We start from the raw sequence: 19941 nt of genomic DNA, 5'->3' as shown, positions 1-19941 counted from the left end.
CTATACGCGCACCATTATATAATATAATGTTGTTTGTACGCGTGCACATGCATAGTATATTAAAATATTAACAATATAAATAATAATGTATACCTGTCAAAAGCAATGACTAATCGTACGAAGTTATTTTTCATTTCACCTTCGTCCGCGGAATATTTGTTTACGTCTTCGACATCAACGTGTGATCATTGGAAATAACAAAGCGACGCGAATTGCTGACAAAACCGATGCGGCTGGATGGGCATTAATAATGTTGCTATCATAATTGAATAAAATACATTAGAAAATGATATACCACAATATAGTCCCGACTCCGAAGTTGAAATGTCATTGTATTATATTGAATACGATTGTATTGTCGGAGTAAGATAAGAGATCGCGTAGATATTTAAAATGAATTGATGTTTTTGACAGTTCAATGTTTTTTTAAACCGACTGTGGTAAAGATTAAATAAGTGGTAACTTATTATTATACAAATCGCTTCAGCTAAAAAATGACGTCAATTGTGTAAAATATAATGGATACCTTTCGATGATAAATTAATACTTAACTTTTTCGATGTTGCGTGATATTGTTTTTGGATTTGGACCTCTAAAGCCTTTGAAAAAATCAAAATAAAATAATTATTTAAATTTATTAATCAAAATATTCTATTTTTTAATGTTATTGTGTGTGATTTTGTTTGGGTGTATGTATTTAAAAATGTTAAACATCTATATATTATACATCTGCATATACCCATGCAATTAATTTTGTCCTAACTAATTTGATTGTTTCATCTAATCATCTAAAGCATTACGATATTTTATATTTATTTTTATCTGTGATTGAAAATGTATAAAATAAATTATTTTAAATTCTAAATAATTATTAGGCTAAATTAAAAAAAAAAAAAAATAGTTGTCTTTACCTTATAAAAAAATATATAATAGGATGAATTGATAAGACATTTTTACAATAATAATAATATAAAATATTTTCATAATATAAAATAATATTTATGTATGATCCAAATCATTTTTAGTTAAACTACATTAATTTTTTAAGACAATAAAAATTAAATAATATTTGTTCAAGCTTATAAAATGTATACAACCTAAATAATATTATTCATTTATTTTTTTAAGTGCAAAAAATTGATTGATTAATGGTATTAAATACAAATAATTTATTAAATTTATAAAAAAAAACTTACATAGCCAATGTTCTATTTATCATGGATTTTCAATGATTTTTCATATGATAATAATATAATATTATATAAATCAACGGAATGAAATTAGTTTTAATAACCATTTATTAAATTCTTCAATTTGATCGATCGCTTTATGCTGTCTTTATTTATAATCTTTATTTTTATTATATTTATCGTTATTTTTGATAATTTTTATCCGTGTTAGGTAAAATATAGTTGATAGTGAAATAATATCAAAGAAATAATTAATAAATCTTATTTAATCTATAATAAATAATATATCTTATGAGTTAATATAAAAATTACACTCATAGAGCACGCCATACAATTTCCGCGGTTTACCGAAGTTGCATATTATTGATTAGGTACGCCTTCGAATTCTAAAAGAACATATAATTATTAATTAAATAACGTATAATATTACCATTGCATACCATTGCATTGACCGGATGCGCTGGACATCTCATTTGGACGTTTTGTCTCGAATCGAAGTAGTACGATTATTAATTATTAAAGTGGAAGCATAAACAAAATACGTACTGGATTATGCGATGGTCCCCGCGTGTAATTTGATATAGGTGACGCCTTTCCAATGATGTCACGATATTATACCGGTTTGGGATTTCAACGGCAGATATAATTCCAGAGGAATTCCATAGATTATCAATAATATTATTTTTGTCTTACCTATAAAAAAAATAATTATTATTATTATCGTATAATGTTCACTACTAAAACACTGTGTGCATTCGACTTCGGTCGAAAACCAGCACGATTTCTTGTTAAGAAACGTGGTGTCAACATATTTTTTTGATAAATTATATTGTAGGTATTTATTTTATACTATTATGAAAATATTATAATTTATAATCATATTATATTATGTAGCCGGTTATTATGGCATAACACAGCCTTAGTCAACAATTATTATAAATTATAATAATATGTGTATTCCTAATTCACGGTATCGATGAAACTATTTCGTTTCGATGTACAGGACGTTGGACGCGACGAAATGTGTTCCGTAGGGTATTTGTCCAATGTCCACATAATATTATTATCGGCTTTCCAAACTAATAGTAATGGAAATGAAAAACTGGCTATTATTGAATGCAAGACAAATAAAATAAAATACCATTACACGCCTAAATAACGGTTCACGATTGGCTATAATTTATAGAAAACGACTTGGCGTTTTTCCACCCCTGGGCAGCGCTATAAAACGAGTATCGCAGTCCTAAAAGCTGATGTATAGATCAATTTAATTTGGTGGGAAGGTATGGCCATTGATATTTGTTGAAAAAAAAAGTTGGCGGTCTTTCAAACAATAGAATTGTTTTGACGGCAATAAAAATACGAAGATTTTATTTAAAAAAAAAAATATATATATATATAAACATTCTGTATATGTATTCTTACTTCTAAGATTCCTTAAAAATTATAATAGGTAATCAATAACGGTTAAATCGAATCAAAATGTGTGTAACAATATTATATTATTTACACCCATATAATATTGAATTCCAAAAAATTAATATCTTCTTTGATAAACAGGCGCACAGCAAAACTGTTTATCATATTTTATATAATAATTTATTGTTGTGGCTTTTCAAACTGGCCATTACAATTTATAATAATAATAATGTATACAATTATTAGTTTGCACTGCGCTGAGGCGAGCTAGTCGAAACGAGTTGCCATCGTCAGGTACGCATAACGCAATTTTGAGTGTAAATAAAATACGGAGTGATCTCGTGGTATTTATTTTCCGTCGGAATGACTAATTTTTGTAATTAATATTTTGTAAATGCTATTTACAATTTGAGGGACTGAAACGAGTCACGAAAATCTATCACCCCGCGTTTTAGATTTTTTATGATCATTTTAACTTTGAAACCGAAAAAGAAAACCTATTTATTGTTTTAGCGTTCCGTACAAAATACAATCTTCTGTTATTACCGATTTGTTTTAAACAGCTAAACATAGTTTTAAAAGTTGAATTATATCGTTATTTCTATTAAGTTCGCGAGTGCTTAATAGCCGCAGCAGGGTAAGCCGTAAAGTTTTAGCAGGAGACATGTATATATACATAAAACAAACATAGCACTAGATACTCTTTATATATAACATAACGGCCGTGTCTCCTAAAGTATATAATATTGTGTATATACGCATTATGTCTATATATATATACGTAATTGGGATAATTTGGAAAATTTCAACCACAACGGCGTGTATAAATTATACAGTATATACAGTATTATACAGTAATATATAGGTATATTGTGTATGAAAGGATCGCTAAATATAGCGGTCCGAGCATAGATGCTGCGCGTAAACTATGTTCTGCGCGTACTCAGGACGGCAGACTTACGTGTGCACATATATTAAATAATACTATATACACCGGACCGATAGAACGATAATGTCACATAATACCGTATAATATACATATATACATATATTGTGCTTAATCCCCGTCTCAGCGGAGCCGCGAGCCGGCGGAGTCTTTTCCTCCCCAACTTGTGTACATATTATTATTATTATTATTACCATATTATGTGATAGTATTATATACGCGAGGTATATATTTATCTAAACTCTCCTCGTCGACTGTGTACGATATTATGCGCGTAATGGCGCCGATATACGTATACCTATCGATGCCGGTCCATTATAATAATATTGTGTTCGCATTGTCCGAAACTCTTCTGCACCGAGTACGAGTCGAATTCGGTACCCGCGCCCGCGGTTTACCGTAATAACACCGAACACGGGTATAGGTAGGTATGTACCGCCATTACCTAACGGTAATCCCGCGCAGGACTTCCCACTGCGCTTTTCGGCCGGACGACGATTAGGCATTGTGGCCCCTTTACGCTCTAGGGCGTGTTGTATATTATTATTTACACACACGCGTATTATATACAGGTATTCGATGTCATAAGATTTGTCACAGTCTGCGCGTGTTATTAAACGGATGTCCCGCGATGTCCGCATTCAAACGTGGCGGCGGCGTGTAAACGAGCACCTCTTTAAAACATAATCGAGCGCGCCGCGGTCAACACACTGCTGCAGTATTTATATAGGGCGGAGTGAGGTACGCTGTGGTTTTTAACGCAGAATCAATATAAACGTTGGTAAATTTCGATTCGCCATATTACTAGTGTATGCGTATTGTGACCGAGTATAATAATAGGTATTATATATATATATATATATAATACGTCTTAATACGACACGTCGCGTTTTCGTATAGGTACAATGACGACCGGACATCACGTAACCCGTTGTATCATAATGTGCTATATAACGTCCGCGACATTCGCTTTATCAGCGCAGAATCGGAATTGTATTGCCGGCACAAGACCTAGACGTACGTGCGCGTGAAACGTATTGAGCAATAACAATATGATAATAATAATTTAATATGACATGTAATAGTATCGACATCGCCGACTCGAATATTATTATCGGGTGATAAAATCGCGGTTTTCGAAGTATAATATATTATGACTGCCGCCGAGCGGAACGAGCAATCGACTATGCATATATATATATTAACGCGGGTGTAACCTAACCGCCGGTGTGAGGTTTTTTTCTCACTTACACGATAAAACAATGCTACATAAATATTATTATGGTTCATTATGTTACTGTGTACGATATAATGTAATAGTACAAAGCCGTAGACGCGGAGTCTGTGCCGCGTTCGAGTTCCTCGAGAGTTTCACGCCGCCACGACCTATCCGCATCGATTGGAAAGTACAATAATATATGCACGTGAAATGTTATGTACTATGGCGCGTACTAGCTGCACGATGGTGGTCACTGCTGTAGCGCGCACACGGCGCAGAAAGGTCGTCGGCTCCGAGTATTGTTCAAAGTAGTTTTCCAGGGAACATCAAAACATGTAGCAATACACGATCTACCTCGTAGATGCTGTTATATCAAGGACCAGATGTTATCGATGACTTTTACGTTATTTTTCTTTTTCGTTTTAGATGACTATACGCTATCTTCGCTATCCAGGCTAGAAATGAATATCAATAATAAACGGTTCGACGTTTTATTTTGTATTTTTTGAAAAATGTTAAGGTAATCTTTAGTAATATCAGCAAATGCATAACTATTTTCCACTGACCGTAAGTGAAAAGCCAAGAGTTTATTAAACACCATATAAAAAAATATATACATATATAATACCTGGCAGGACTCTAGATGAAAATGGATTATTCTTCATTTAATAATATAAATATATATTTATTGATTATTATAATAAATTTAAAAATTAAATAAATAATGCAAGTATTTTTTGCAACTTAAATAATTTTTTTGTAATTAAATTTTAAAATTGTTATATTAAACATTTTTATTATTTTTGTTTTACATAGTTCGTGAATATACTTTTTAAGGAATTAACCTCGAACCCCTAATTATAATGTATTATTGGTATTATTATTATTATTAGGAACTAAGCTTAGAAATTGAGTTACCTAAAAAAAAATATTTAATAAAATGTTGTTCATAAAATTGTTTTTTGGTGGTCCACATGTGGTTTCTATTTTTAACTCTAAACCCTGCGCAAAATAATTGACAAAACAGTGTACACTTAGTAGAATAATTGTGCTAAATACTAATACGCAACATTGGGCAAATTAATGATATTTTTTAACTCAATAAATATAACTATTTTTTTTCTAAGTAAATTAATCAATATTTTAAATACGTTAACTTTAAAATTGATTTAAAATTAACAAATACTATTAATCTCAACTTAAATTAATAAGGTAAGTTGATTTTTTATTTAAAAAAGTTGTCATTAAGTATAAATAAATAAGAAGTGGTAGATTTAACAGTCGTTGTTAGATATTGCCGCCGGTTCTTGCCTATATTTTGTTCTTACGGCGAAAAAGTTTAGTAATTTTATCAGGACACATCACTGATAAGTGTTATTAAATACTTCTCATAAGTTTTATCTAACTTTTGCTTTAATTTTTAATTCACTACCGAAAATAAGTAATGGTCACTTAGATAATTATATTGAATGATAAACTGTCCAAATGGGTGACTATTTTTTTTTCTGTATTATTAGTTTTTACTGTCATCGATTTGTTTTTATTCTAAAATAATAATACTTACAGAATTTTTTTGTAAATAAAATATTTTTTTTCTGACAATTCATTTTTTATTCTATGTAGATCATGTAGATAAATATGTTATTATATGCGTTCTTTTAGTGATTATACAACTTATGTAATGACACTTTTTTAAAATGAAATTATCGATAAACTGCATAATATCTGTATCATTCAACTGGTAGATTTCAAGGCTTATTAATTATCAAGCCACAATATTATTGTATATTTTCGGCAATCTGTAGTAAGGAATAATAGTAGGATTATATTTTGTCGAAAATGACGGGACAAGGTTACGCTGCAGATAACCAGATTTATGATACAGATTGGCGGGCTTTTTCGCATACCTAATAAAAAGTTTAAAAAAAAATCGATTATTATTTATTATACTTAAATTCTCAAAAACCGTATGTCCTACTTTGGATTATAAAATTAAAAAACTACCGTATAAATATTTAAATATTTTCTTTGAATGTTGCAGTAATGTATTGTAATGGCTTTAAATCATCCGATATTTCCAAAAACATTAGTTTACTCCACGACTAAACGGACGTGTTTGCCTTCAACAAAATCGCTCTATACATAATATAATAATGTTGTACACCAAATATATAATATTATTATACTATTACCATACAGGTGCATACCGGGTTATAGCTTTATAGCAGGTTACCTCCTATACTACTACCACTACTACCACTGCTACTAACTACTACATACGTTATGCATAAACGTATCCTGGTATAATATATATGTATGCGTTGTAATATAGGGACGTGATCCCTCGAGGCAAGTCGTAAATATCGCATACACAGGCCCCGCCGAACCCGGTGCGTCGGCCGAGATGAGTTTGGCTTTTCAAACGCGTATATACCGGCGCGAGCGTTTTAATTTATTGATATTTTCGTATATTGTGTTTAATTAACTCATGAAAGAGGAGGTGTTTCGGCGATCTCTATGCGACGGACGTGTGGCGCGGTATTAGTATAATTATTATATTGTTTTTATCACATCAATAATCAAATTGCGGCGTGTATATTATAGCTGTGTGTACAATATAATATCTTTGGTAACGCATAACCCAACACGGTAGAAACCTTTTATAATGACGTCCGGAAGACCGGGGAAAATATAGGTCGCAATAACCGTCAGACATAATTTATTAGTTGTATATTATTTATATGCGCATAACTAATTAACCCATCGTTTGAAATTCGATTTTTACGCATTGAACTCGTCAGAAAAATATCCTGCTACGCGGGATACGAAATCAAAAAACTCTAGGAACGCGACGAAAACCGTCGAATAAACGACATAAAATTCAAAATTCAAAAAAAAAATTAAATAATAACGCTGAAAAATATTTTCAGAGCAATTATTACGATTACGATTCTCTGGTTCAGTTTAGGGAAAAAGCACCTATACTATATTTTATGAAGAAGAGTATTTCCTATGCATTGACCGGATAGATTTTCAATATTTACATTTTTTATAAACATAAGTATGTTTTAATTTAAAATAATTTCAATTATTTTTAATCATTTATAATTTATTCAAAATTGTAAATATTAAAAATCTATCCGGTCAATGCATAGGAAATACTGTTCTTTATAAAATGTATTTAATAGGTGCTTTTTCCCTAAACTGAACCAGAGAATCGTAATCGTGAAAATACGGAGTATCTTTGTTCCTATATTATACGGGAGATAGACAGAGATAACTAATGCTGGTGTAGCGGCCCCTTAATGTTATCTATCGTTCGTTAGATGGCGATTCGAAGTCGTTTGGTTGATTTCCATGTTGTTTGTCGTACGACTAAGCGGACGTTTCGCTAAAACCATCATAATATGTCGGTTTGGAGCCACTGCAGGTTCGGTATCGTGCTATGTCATGATTTATCAATCTTCTTCGATCACACACACACACACACAGACACGACGTATACAAGTCTGACCGCTGCAGCAGCAGTAACGTTTCGTTTACCGTGGTGACCCGTAACGCCACACGTATTTATATATATATATATATTACGCCGGGCGGCATTTATTGATGAGATTGGTAATATCGTTTGCCGACCGACACAAATTGAATTGTATCTATCCGATACACGCACGCCGATGCGGTCCGATTCTATTATACAGTCGTTCCCTATATATATATATATATATATATCCGCAGGGGTATATAACGCGCAAAATCTCCGATGCGAATGGTCAACGGCGGCCAACGGTAATTTGATTTTTCTCCTCTTTCCCTCGTACACTCGCTGCGACTGCGCCGCTGTCACCGTCTCTCCGCGCGTCCGTCTCGCCGCGGATGACGCACGATCGAATAACAATAAAATCGAAACGAACAATACCTATCTAATGGGTTATACTGCGATCAGTGCCACATGACGTGTAAAACCAAAAGCGGTAAAGTCGACGATGACGATTTACTCGAGTTGGTCGAGTTGAGTCAACGTCCATGTGACGCTGAGTATTATTATTTTTACACAAAATAATATTATATTCGACTGTAAAAGGCATGAGCTGGATCCGCGGAAAACATATAGGTGCCTACTGACACTACTCGGTATAGAAAAAGTTTAATATTTTTTTTTTTTTTTGTTCTTCATCTCTATTTGAAACAATTTGTGTGCCAAATTATAAAATCTAGAGTTAATAATATGATATTATGTTTTATTTATTTGAAATTATTGTCTACGATGTGATTAAACCAAAAAACAATATTTAATTAACTTTAAGCTTTAATCACACTCGTGAATTTGTTCGACACGATTTTAACAATCTGCGCGTACCGATTATTTTAATATAGAACGTCGGGTGGCTTTCGAAGATTATCCAGCATTTCTGGTATTTTTTTAATTTCGGAAAATATAATTCGGTTTTACTTTCAATCCACACTACTATATCCATTGTGTTCGTCACAGAAACACAATTTACAAAAACAGTAAGAAAACACTAGCAAGGGGAAAACGTTTCTTCGCCGGGTATAGTAGTTAGTCGGGAAATCTGTAGGTTCGTTATCGGAGGTCTGCCCGGTAGTTGCTATGCACGGTCCGTTATCTTAAAGACCGGACCGGACTTGAGATTTGAAGAAAGGACCGAACTAGGACCAGACCACACTTAAAAGTTAAACGAAAAACCGAATTCGAACCGAACCCATGGCTGCGTATTATTTATAGACCGGACCGGACCAGTTATTAAATTTATTCATATAGAGTAGACCGGGACCGGACTGCCGGTTCGATCTTAAAACATTTCGGACAGTTTACGGACCGGACCGTAAGGTTCAGTCAATATTAGTCCCGACCGGACAATGATGCGTCTTGTATTACACACAGCGGACGGATTTTGTTTTGAAGTGAGCTATCTATACTATTCATAATCAATGGTATTACGTAACAATGACTTATTTAGATTTTAAGAACCGTGATAGGGACCGAACCGGACCGCACTGAACTATTTTCATTTTTTTTTTTTTTTTTTTGAAACCGAACCGGACTGAAAACAATGCATTTTATCTGAGGACTGGACTGAATCACTCCTACAAAATATTGAACAGGACCGACCAAACCGACGATTCAATAGTTTTTGTATGTTAGGACCGGAATGATTAAGACCGGACCACGCAGAGCACTATAGGGTCTGGTGACGGGAATTGTTACAAACCGCTACCGCCCGAGAACGACGGAAAAGAAAAAAACGGCTTGCGCACGACGTTCATACGCCGTAGTACAAAACTATGAACAATAATAAAATACTTAGCCACGAGGTGAAATTATTTTTTCATTATAATACACCGTACATGATGGCAAGTGCACAATACATAGTTTAATCATTAATACAATAATTGCGTCGCTTTATTTGTAAACATATTATTACATAAAATATATATTACGGATTATACAGATAATATTATTGTAGTTTTTTCGTTATATAATATGACGTACTTACATAATAATAGGTATAGACAGACACAAGCACATATAGTATTTCAATGTTCTGGCGGTGGATACGCGAAACGCTGGTGCGAGTAAAACACAATAGTATTTATAATGATGATAATAACATAATAATATTCAATAATAATAATAATAATAATAATAATAATGTATAATATATAGGTAGGTAATAATATTGTTGTTGAACGATTCGACACGTACGACAATAATATTAATATATTATTATCTCAAGCACGACATCATCACGGTATGTTAAATATCGTTTAAAAGACCGACGGCGGCGTCGGACATTCGAAAATACGTAATAATAATAATAATAATAATAATTATAATTATAATAATAAAACGAATAATACAACGACATATCGAGTCACACTTGCGGTAAATCGACCATCATCGACATGGTGATGTACATAATATACATAATAGTAATAATGATAACGTTAAAAAGGAAATTAAAAATGGAAAAAGAAAAAAAGAAACTTTGAACGTTTTCCGTCATCAGCACCGGTATGGCATAATCCCATACACATATATATATATATATATACAAAACGGTGAAAAGGCATCGGTCGTACAATCTATCATCGGCGATCATCGATTGACTACACTCGACCCGTTTCCGGCCAGTGTTTCGGCCGTAGAATACCGGAAATCCGGGACGACGGCCGTCGACCGTCATCGCGAAAACTAACAGACGAAAAACGCTGTACACGATAATAATATATATATATATATTGTTTTATACACATTGCAAACCCGACTCGGAGGTCCGAAGTCTTACGGGATATTAGGAAAAATATATATGAATAAACAACGATCAAAATCCGATGGCCAAACGAAGGAAATCCATATGAATATAAATCAAAAAATAATTTGACGAATAAAATCATTTAGTTTAAGTATCTATTTATTTTAAACAATTTTTTTACTCGGACTTCTTTTTTTTTTACCGTTTGCCATTTTTACAGATACACTATAGTATTATTATCGTATAAATGTAAACAAAAATATAATACACGAATCGTTTCCGGTCTACAGCGCACATGCACGCGGGAAGGATGCTTCCGGTGTTACTAGTGCGGCGTCGTCCGGTGGCCGCCACCGAGAGGCGAACGGTCTGACGAACAGGCCGTGTCCGGCGAGGACGGCGACGGCGACCGGACCGCGGCCGGCACCGCTGACAGTTGTGGCGGTGTCACCAAGTACGGCGAAAACCTGAATCCGTTAGCGGCCGCTGCCGCCGCTTGGTGTTGTTGGTACAAACTCTGGTGGTGTTGTTGTTGTTGTTGTTGGTGATGGTGGTGCTGTTGTTGTTGTTGTTGTTGTTGCTGCTGCTGCTGCTGATGGTGGTGGTGCTGCTGCTGCTGCTGCTGCTGATGATGAGCGGCGGCGGCTGCAGCGGCCGCAGCCGCCGCCATGGCCGTGGGACCGCCGCCGCCGGCCGCGGCCAACTGTTGGTAGAGACCGGCCGGGCCCTGCATGGACGCCCACTGGTTCCACAGGTGTTGGCCGCCGGCCGCCGCGGCCGCGTTGTATATGCCGCATAACGGGCCGTACGGGCCGCTCACTGCGGCCGCGGCCGCTGCCGCCCGCAGGAACAGCTGTGACCTGGCTGCCAGCACAGCCCGTTCTTCGGCGGTCAGCTGACTGAGACCGCCGCCCGGGTCCAACAACGGCGTCCTGAGCATATGGTGCTCGCTCAACATCGACTCCATCGTTTCCCTGCAACAGTCGACCCGCGTGTAAGTCGGTAATAACAGCCATTTGGTGCGGCTAGTGGGTGGTTGCCTGTTGGCGGTGGGCTAACGGCGTTTAGATTTAGAACTCGACGTCCCTTTAATTATACCGTGTTCATGACGAGTGAGAAAAAAAGGGCATTCAAAGTCTATAATATGTGTATATTGTGTATTAAACCCGCGTGGATGCAAATCATAGACTGTTCTTAGAAGTATTTTCAAAACAAAAATAATTTTGTGGAATATCACAAAATTTGTCAGTCGAGTAATGCCGACTACGTATCTAAGTCTGTCAGGAAGTGATTGTGAGACTGACTGAGGTACGTATATTTCGTGTGTGCATCGTACTCATTTGAATAATGCTGAGCCGCAACGTTATTAAATTCCGATTTATATTATTATATTGATTCGCAGGGGAACGCGAGTTGCAATGTCTATTTTTGCAAAGAAAAATAATTCATTCCTATACATTATGTACTTGCGGGGCATCACGTTACGATTACGGCCCTTCACAACTGTTGTCTATCCAGGTAAATAATATATTACGTTTATTAGTGATCGATTTACCTTTCGAATTCGGTCAGCCTCGACGAATCCCGGAAACCTTTGGCAAATGGATTGCTGTCGATTTTCAACTTGGTTATCTGTAAAATGAGAAATTAATAAATAACATTGTATATTATATAGACTATAATTTGATGGTACAGTATGATATTGATAAAAGTTTGCTATTATCGATCACACAACTTAGTCAGCTCATTGAGACCCGATATTTTCGGTTAATATTGCGGTATTTACCAAGTCACTGCAATACCGGACATCACCATCAGTCCTAGTTTAAACGTTGTGTAAGAGCGGTGGCGGGCGGACGACCGAGCGAATAAATAATATGACATATAATAATTATCATTATCGTCATCACTGTATATAAACCATTGCCACAGTCGCCGAGACTCGACGTGTCCATGACATGTCGGACGTGTGGGCCGCGATATATATAGGTAAATACCGGTATACCACATACCGCAATAAATTATACGCGCGGGATGTCCTGACAACGGCCGGGTGTCTAGCGGTGTATGTACCTACTTAATATATACATATATACATATGTGTGTGTGTGTGTGTGTGTGTGTGTATTTACCGCGCACATAACAATATTATGTAATGCACGTATATATTATAATATTATGCTCGCCCGACGACTACCTGTCCCGCTTATTTGTAGTTGTCACCACGGGGAAGATGCGAAGAGTCCGCGCGTAATGGATATCGATTTGTTTCGGTGAGGTCTCGAACGAACGGCCGTCATATGTGTACGTATTATATGACTATTATACGTAGGTACATAATATATAGTAATAATATGTACACACACGCATTGTTATTATTATAGTGATATTATTGTGTGTGTAGATATTATATTTATATAGGTAATAGAGGATAGGATACCCGCGGTGTGTATTTATCACGGCGCGAAAAAAAATACCGACCCGAACGAGACTTTGATAAGTGGCTCGACGACCACCCTACCCCTCCCGCCGTGCAACCGACACTCGACGAGACTGTAGACGAAGAGTGGTTAAAAAATAATGGCCGCCCATAACCGCATATATTATACATGTATATAAGCAAGTAAGTCGTATATATGCGTATACAACATTAATATAATATATATTTATATACCACGGTTACCGCACTCTCGGGTGACGTATGAGCGTTTCCGACGAGGTGTCGGTGCTGCGCTCAGGGTGGCCTAATTATGTATGCGACGTAGACGGACGACGACGACGGCGACGTGAGAGCCGTGGCTGTGGGTGTGGCATTTCGACGGGCCGGTCGAGCGCGGCGGGGGAGGCTTCGCACTTCCGGTAACCGTATTACACATACCGCGCTAATGCGTATACATATACATATGTATATATATATATATATATATATATATACAAAAACACCAATATAATGTATAATGGTACATGTGTATGCGTATTATGTATATATGTGTGTGTGTGTGGCGCGTCTCAGGGTCGTCACGTACGACGGTCATCAAACCGCTTTTTACCGCCCCTCTTCCCACCCATTCGCCCACTCACCGGCCATCGTCTCTGCTGCAGCCGGTGGTCCCCGCTTATATATTATATTATTGTACAGTTTCTAATGGCAATAATATATATATATCACACTATAAAAATTTAAAAAAAATTGGCGTGCCCTAATACGAAAAGTCCGATTACGATGTTGGTTGCCCGCGAATAAGACGTGATGATTTCAGATTTTACGGCGTTATTCGTCATCATCGTTGTATAATTATTATTCGTAATTTAAACGTTTTTACGAATGTGAATTGCGTTTTATTATTGAATTGCTATTAAAATCGTCGACAATTCTTTGTTGATGAAGCAAAAATGTCGTAGAGAAAAGTAAATTACCGCAATATCCTTTTGACGTCGGCGTTCCGCGCACAATACGTTTCTATTTGTACCTACACTGAAAATAAATCTCGTCTTATTTGTCGGTCTAAAAATAAGACTGAAGATGGGTGAAATACTGAAATACGAGACTGAATATAAAATATGTTCTCGACACCGCAGTCTGTCTACTGAACGATGATGCGTATGTTTTTAAAATATAACAACGACATTTGAATGAAATATACTACACTGTTGGAGTCTTCTTGACTTTTTTGCTTTGACAACGTTAAAAAAAACTTTTTTACCCAATTATTTCGGGGTTTTTTTTTTTTTTAATTGTAATGAGAATAATCATGCCAATAGATCTCATTAACGCGCCATATTATGACAATGGGTCCGCCTATCCACTGTGGACCAAAATCTTTAAGTGTCATAACATTAAATTATATAGAACTCCGAAAAACAATTTTTAAGGATTAATATATTATATATAATATATACATATTTACTATAAGAAAATCAATGTCATAGTATATTGAGCCGATCTTTAAGTTTCTACTTAGTCGATGTAATACTGTATTACTAATACACCAGCTTTGGAAATACTGTTTGTCAATTCTGACACTTAGGTATGTGGAAAATGAAAAGGGAAATACTGTTTATAAATTATTGGTCCGAACAGGTTCATATACTTTGCAACAACGTGTAAAAATATGGTCCAAACGGGATCTCCCCGAAAACATAACCCACGCTAGAAAGGTCCAAGACCATTTAGACGTAATAATTTACTTATTATAATATCATTTCTGTCATCCGCCAAACCAGACTTCGATCGTATTAAAGTGTTGATATAGCCACTGGGTAACATGTTTATTATCTATGATAATTAAAAATCCACGATATTATTTATATCATAGATTATGTTTTCTGCTTGGACGTTTTCATTCTGTATATACTTGTTTTCCAAATATTTAAATCGATTATATATTATATTGTCAATAACCATACTATATTATATTGTATACACACTGGTCACTGTCATAAACATGTTTTGTTTTACTTATAACACGATGAGCATTTTTCGAAATCGTTTGGCAAAAATGAAGATAACGTGAAAATCCGAGTGGGCTCCAGCTTCCCTCCCTCCTCCATCATGTACGCACATCGCACACACACCCCACACAAGTTACGCCTATGACAACGATGATAGACGTCGCTCGTGGCACGAACGCAACGCGAGAGTCCGCGCGACCGTAATTTATAACGCACATAGGTAGGTATACATCTACACCTACCTGTACGTATATAACACATATAGCAACGTGTCTATGCGCGCGCACGCCGAGCGGTATTATCGTGTCGGTACGAAAATTACAGGGCAAACGACCTATCGATAGGTCATTAATACTGTATTAGAACAAATCGGAATTAAACGGCCGTATTGAATTCCTCACTCTCCCTCTCTCCGTGCTCGCGGTCTCTTTTTATTATTTTATATTATGTACATGCACATATATATATATATATATATATATATATATATATACATATTTTTTATAATAAAATAATATCTTTTCATGTTCGCCGCCGCACACGTAAATTACAACGGTAATAATAATAATAATGTGTTTTTTTTTTATACAAATTATTATTATCTCTCTACATCTCGACCGTATAGGTGTACGTATTGTACGGGTAAAAAGTGAGCAATAACATGACGGCGGCGGACAGTATTACGGGTACCATACATTATAATACAATATATTAATATGAATAATGCGTTTCTTTTCGTTATCGATCGCGGTCCTCGTGCTGCGACGGCAAAGATCGCGGCGGCCGACCGCGATTTATCGGCTTTTAATTATTATGATATAGGTCCGACGGCGGTCCCGCACGCAGTCAAATCGGATCCGACGCCCGGTGACCGGCTGGAGACCCATCGATTCCGCAATAGTGTACGAACAGTTTTGAAATAACCTATAGATACACATTTTTACACGAAATCTTCCTGGTCTTATCTGTATAAATTCATTAAAACATAAATGTACACAATATTTTGACTTGATTATTAAACACAAAACAATATTATATTCGTATTTAATAGATACCCGCCATAGCCCATAATATGGAATAATAAAATGTCGATAATTTTATGATCAAATACCAAACGAAGGATTTAGTTTTTGATGCGGGTATACCTACATACAATTTGACATAAATTTACCAAAATGTAATAATTATAATCATGCTATGCATGATACATGACTATTGTTTAATAGTTGAATTTTGAACATATAATATACCTGTATTACTAATCTACAAAATAACATATTAATGTTATCAGGTACCGGATCCAATAAACATTAAAATCGAAAGATAAAATTAAGCGAAATTAAGATTTGTAATCTTAGCTTGTTCAAAAAGTTCACATTTTCTCTAAGCTCTCTTGGTTCGATTAGCTGGCAATTTTTCCGACATGAAAAACAGTAACTTAAGTTGTTAATCTTTGTGAACGAATTGATATATCATAATTAAAAATATTAGTGCTCAAGTTGAATCGATGAAATTATGACACCGGTACATTCCATGTCTTGTCAGCTTGGCCTTCTTGCATATACAATTATTATAATCGATAAGTTAACAAGCAATAGCCAAAAAAAGTTCGAAAAAATACCATCATTTTTATTGCACACCTTAATACCAATTTTTCAATTCAGTACTTAAAGATAAAATATTTGCCAACAATCCTAAACCTCAAAATATTATAAGTAAATTTTAACAATCAGCAAAATAATATTAATCTTAGTTTGTATTTCCTATATTGCTATTATTTTACAAAAATAAATATTCTAACTATAATAATAATTATTATAGTTATGTATAATTTTTAAGCTTTCACAATATTTTACGTTTCGTAACGTTACGAAAATAGCACCAGATATTAAATAAAACATTGTTTTGATTTTTTTTTCTTATTCAGTTTGGCGCGATAGCTGTAGTGTGAAAAGTGTTAAAAAAATAATGTTTGTATTTTAACGCCAAATACTACCTGTAAGTAGTAAATAAATTTCATCAAGTGTGTACAACTGTACAATTTATAAATTTTTTTGAAACATTTTAATAATTTTAAACATTTTGTTAAAAATAAAAACCCAATATTACGTATAGAAAACGGAAATAGCTTTAAAAAATTGCTTAGTATTAATAATTGTATCTAATACTTAAATTACTGCAGATGGTATTCTTTTTTTATTCTAAAAGTTGGCATATGATGCGGTGATTTTATAGTTTATTTCGTTTAAATCCCGCTCTAATCTTTCGAGCGCACCATCACAGACAGCAACGTCAGCACAAGCTTCAGTAACCAATTCGGCACATATGTCAACTGCAGCTTGCGTGACACTGGAATCCGATAGAGAAGCTCAAACATTTCGTTGCGTGTAGAAATTCACTAATTGCCTACGATAAAAGTGTCGTCTGAAATGTATTCCTACGGTACGGAATATTGTATTATAGTGCTATAGCGACATCAAAAACATTTTAAATTGGGACTTTGGTTTTCCTAAGACGTTTGGGAATGTTTAAAATCGTTGATGTGATGCCAACTGTTTGATAATATGCGTTTCGTTGATCATCAGCGTAATGACGTTACAATAATCGGTGTATTTTCAGTGACCGATAATATTCGTTGATATGGCGAACCACTGCATCGCCAATGGACCACGACTGATTAGGTGAAAACCTGCAGGTTTGTGTTTTGAACTTTGCACCGTGACCGTGCTTATATATAATATCGAAGGTTGCGTAAGATTTTTAATAACTGCTGCAAAACTCGTCCAATCGTTTTTATGCTATTTTAATATATATCGCAATCCGCGCGTAGCAGGGAAGATCCACTTATATATGCCGAGTTATAAACGCCAAATTATATAGCTTATTAGGTCACGTATATATATACAACGATAGCGGAGTTAGGTGAAACTCGATTGTGGGAATATCTAATAACGTTTTTCAAAGATGATCTCATCGCGATATTATGATAATATATCATTATTCGCAATCATATATAATAATATTCACGATTGACTGCAGGTAGGTACACACCGGCTATCCCACAACAAACTATTAAGGCGCGATCGCGGACTAGTCGATTGCAATAATATAATTTAATGACACGTACACTCGTGAAAAGACATATTATAATATGTACCTACCTATATCATGTATTCATGTATAATACGCACATTAGATATACGTATACATGCTGGCATCCGGGTATGGTATTAAAATTGTGGAATTGGATTTGGCGTGGCACGTCCGAAAACGATTTTCGGTCCACATATTATTATTATTATTATTATAGAAATATTAATATCTGTAAGAACCGACACGGTGTATACACTGGGCGACGGGATGATATTCTATATTATGGTGTTCCCGAGCGGTGTGTTTGAATTTACATCGGAACCGACTAAACGGCGACGAGCCAATAATTCGATATTAACACGATATTATATGTAGCATAGGTACATATTATATGCATATTAACTATTATTTTAATATACACCACACAGACGTGTATTATAATATTCGACCTGGTATATTATTATATACGATCGCGGCATGTTTAATAATAATAATACTACGTTGGCACGTCCCGAGTCAGTATAATATTATTGTTATTATTATTATTATTACTCATACGATTTCGGTCGATTGGGTTTGAAAAAACGTAGGCATAACAGAAGCTCGCGGTGTCTATCCAGTCGGTAGTCGTTCTCGTCGGCACAACTGCAGCGGCGGCGGAGGCTGCAGCGTTCATCATCACGTCGCCCAAACGGGCTGTCACTATAATAATATTATATATTATAGGCGAACACCGCCGCCATATAACGTTATTATAATGCCGAAATCGATAATTAAACAGGTTCGGACTCATTACGCCCGTAATATATATATATATAATAATATTATTATTTTTATTTTTATAACGCGGGCCGGTCGACTGTAGGCTATTATAACGTTTATGTCGGAACGCGCGTGTAATAAATTTCGGATGTGAGAAAAATTAAAATAAAAAAATCAAATTCGTAAGCTCAGACCCGCCGAATAATGATATACGATAATAATTCATCGCCGCTCAACCCTTTAGGTATATACCTGTGAGTTGTGTGTGTAATATTATTTATAAATCGGCTACTTACTACTACATAATATTATAATATTTTAATAATTCCATGACGTTATATATATATTATTATTAATATGCAAAGATCTCCGCCGAAACGTTTTCGAACAATAATTATTTATCATAATAACTGCAGTATACTATAGACATTATATTACTATCGACAGACAGTCTCTGGCAGCTTGAACTCATTTCGCGTAACATTTCATTAAACGGTTTATATTATTATTAATATTAAAGTGAGAAATAAGCGCGCGGACGGGTGAACGCGCGTGAAATAGCTGCGCGTTACAGCTATTATA

At 35.0% G+C, this 19941-nt stretch overlaps 1 protein-coding gene across 1 annotated transcript in view; it reads right to left on the bottom strand.

The window, feature by feature from the left end:
* Positions 1-10198: 10198 nt before the first annotated feature.
* Positions 10199-19941, bottom strand: part of LOC113555790 (T-box transcription factor TBX20-like) — a 59490-nt gene continuing 49747 nt past the window's right edge. The window contains exons 5-6 of the mRNA XM_026960330.1: positions 12608-12684; positions 10199-12026 (exon numbers count right to left, since the gene is read on the bottom strand). Of these exons, the coding sequence (XP_026816131.1) occupies positions 11378-12026; positions 12608-12684 (726 nt within the window). The 3' untranslated portion in view covers positions 10199-11377. The remainder of the gene's footprint in view (positions 12027-12607; positions 12685-19941) is intronic.

Source organism: Rhopalosiphum maidis, chromosome 3, assembly GCF_003676215.2.
Source record: "Rhopalosiphum maidis isolate BTI-1 chromosome 3, ASM367621v3, whole genome shotgun sequence".
Taxonomy (NCBI): domain Eukaryota; kingdom Metazoa; phylum Arthropoda; class Insecta; order Hemiptera; family Aphididae; genus Rhopalosiphum; species Rhopalosiphum maidis.
This window is presented reverse-complemented; position numbering and strand designations above follow the sequence as displayed.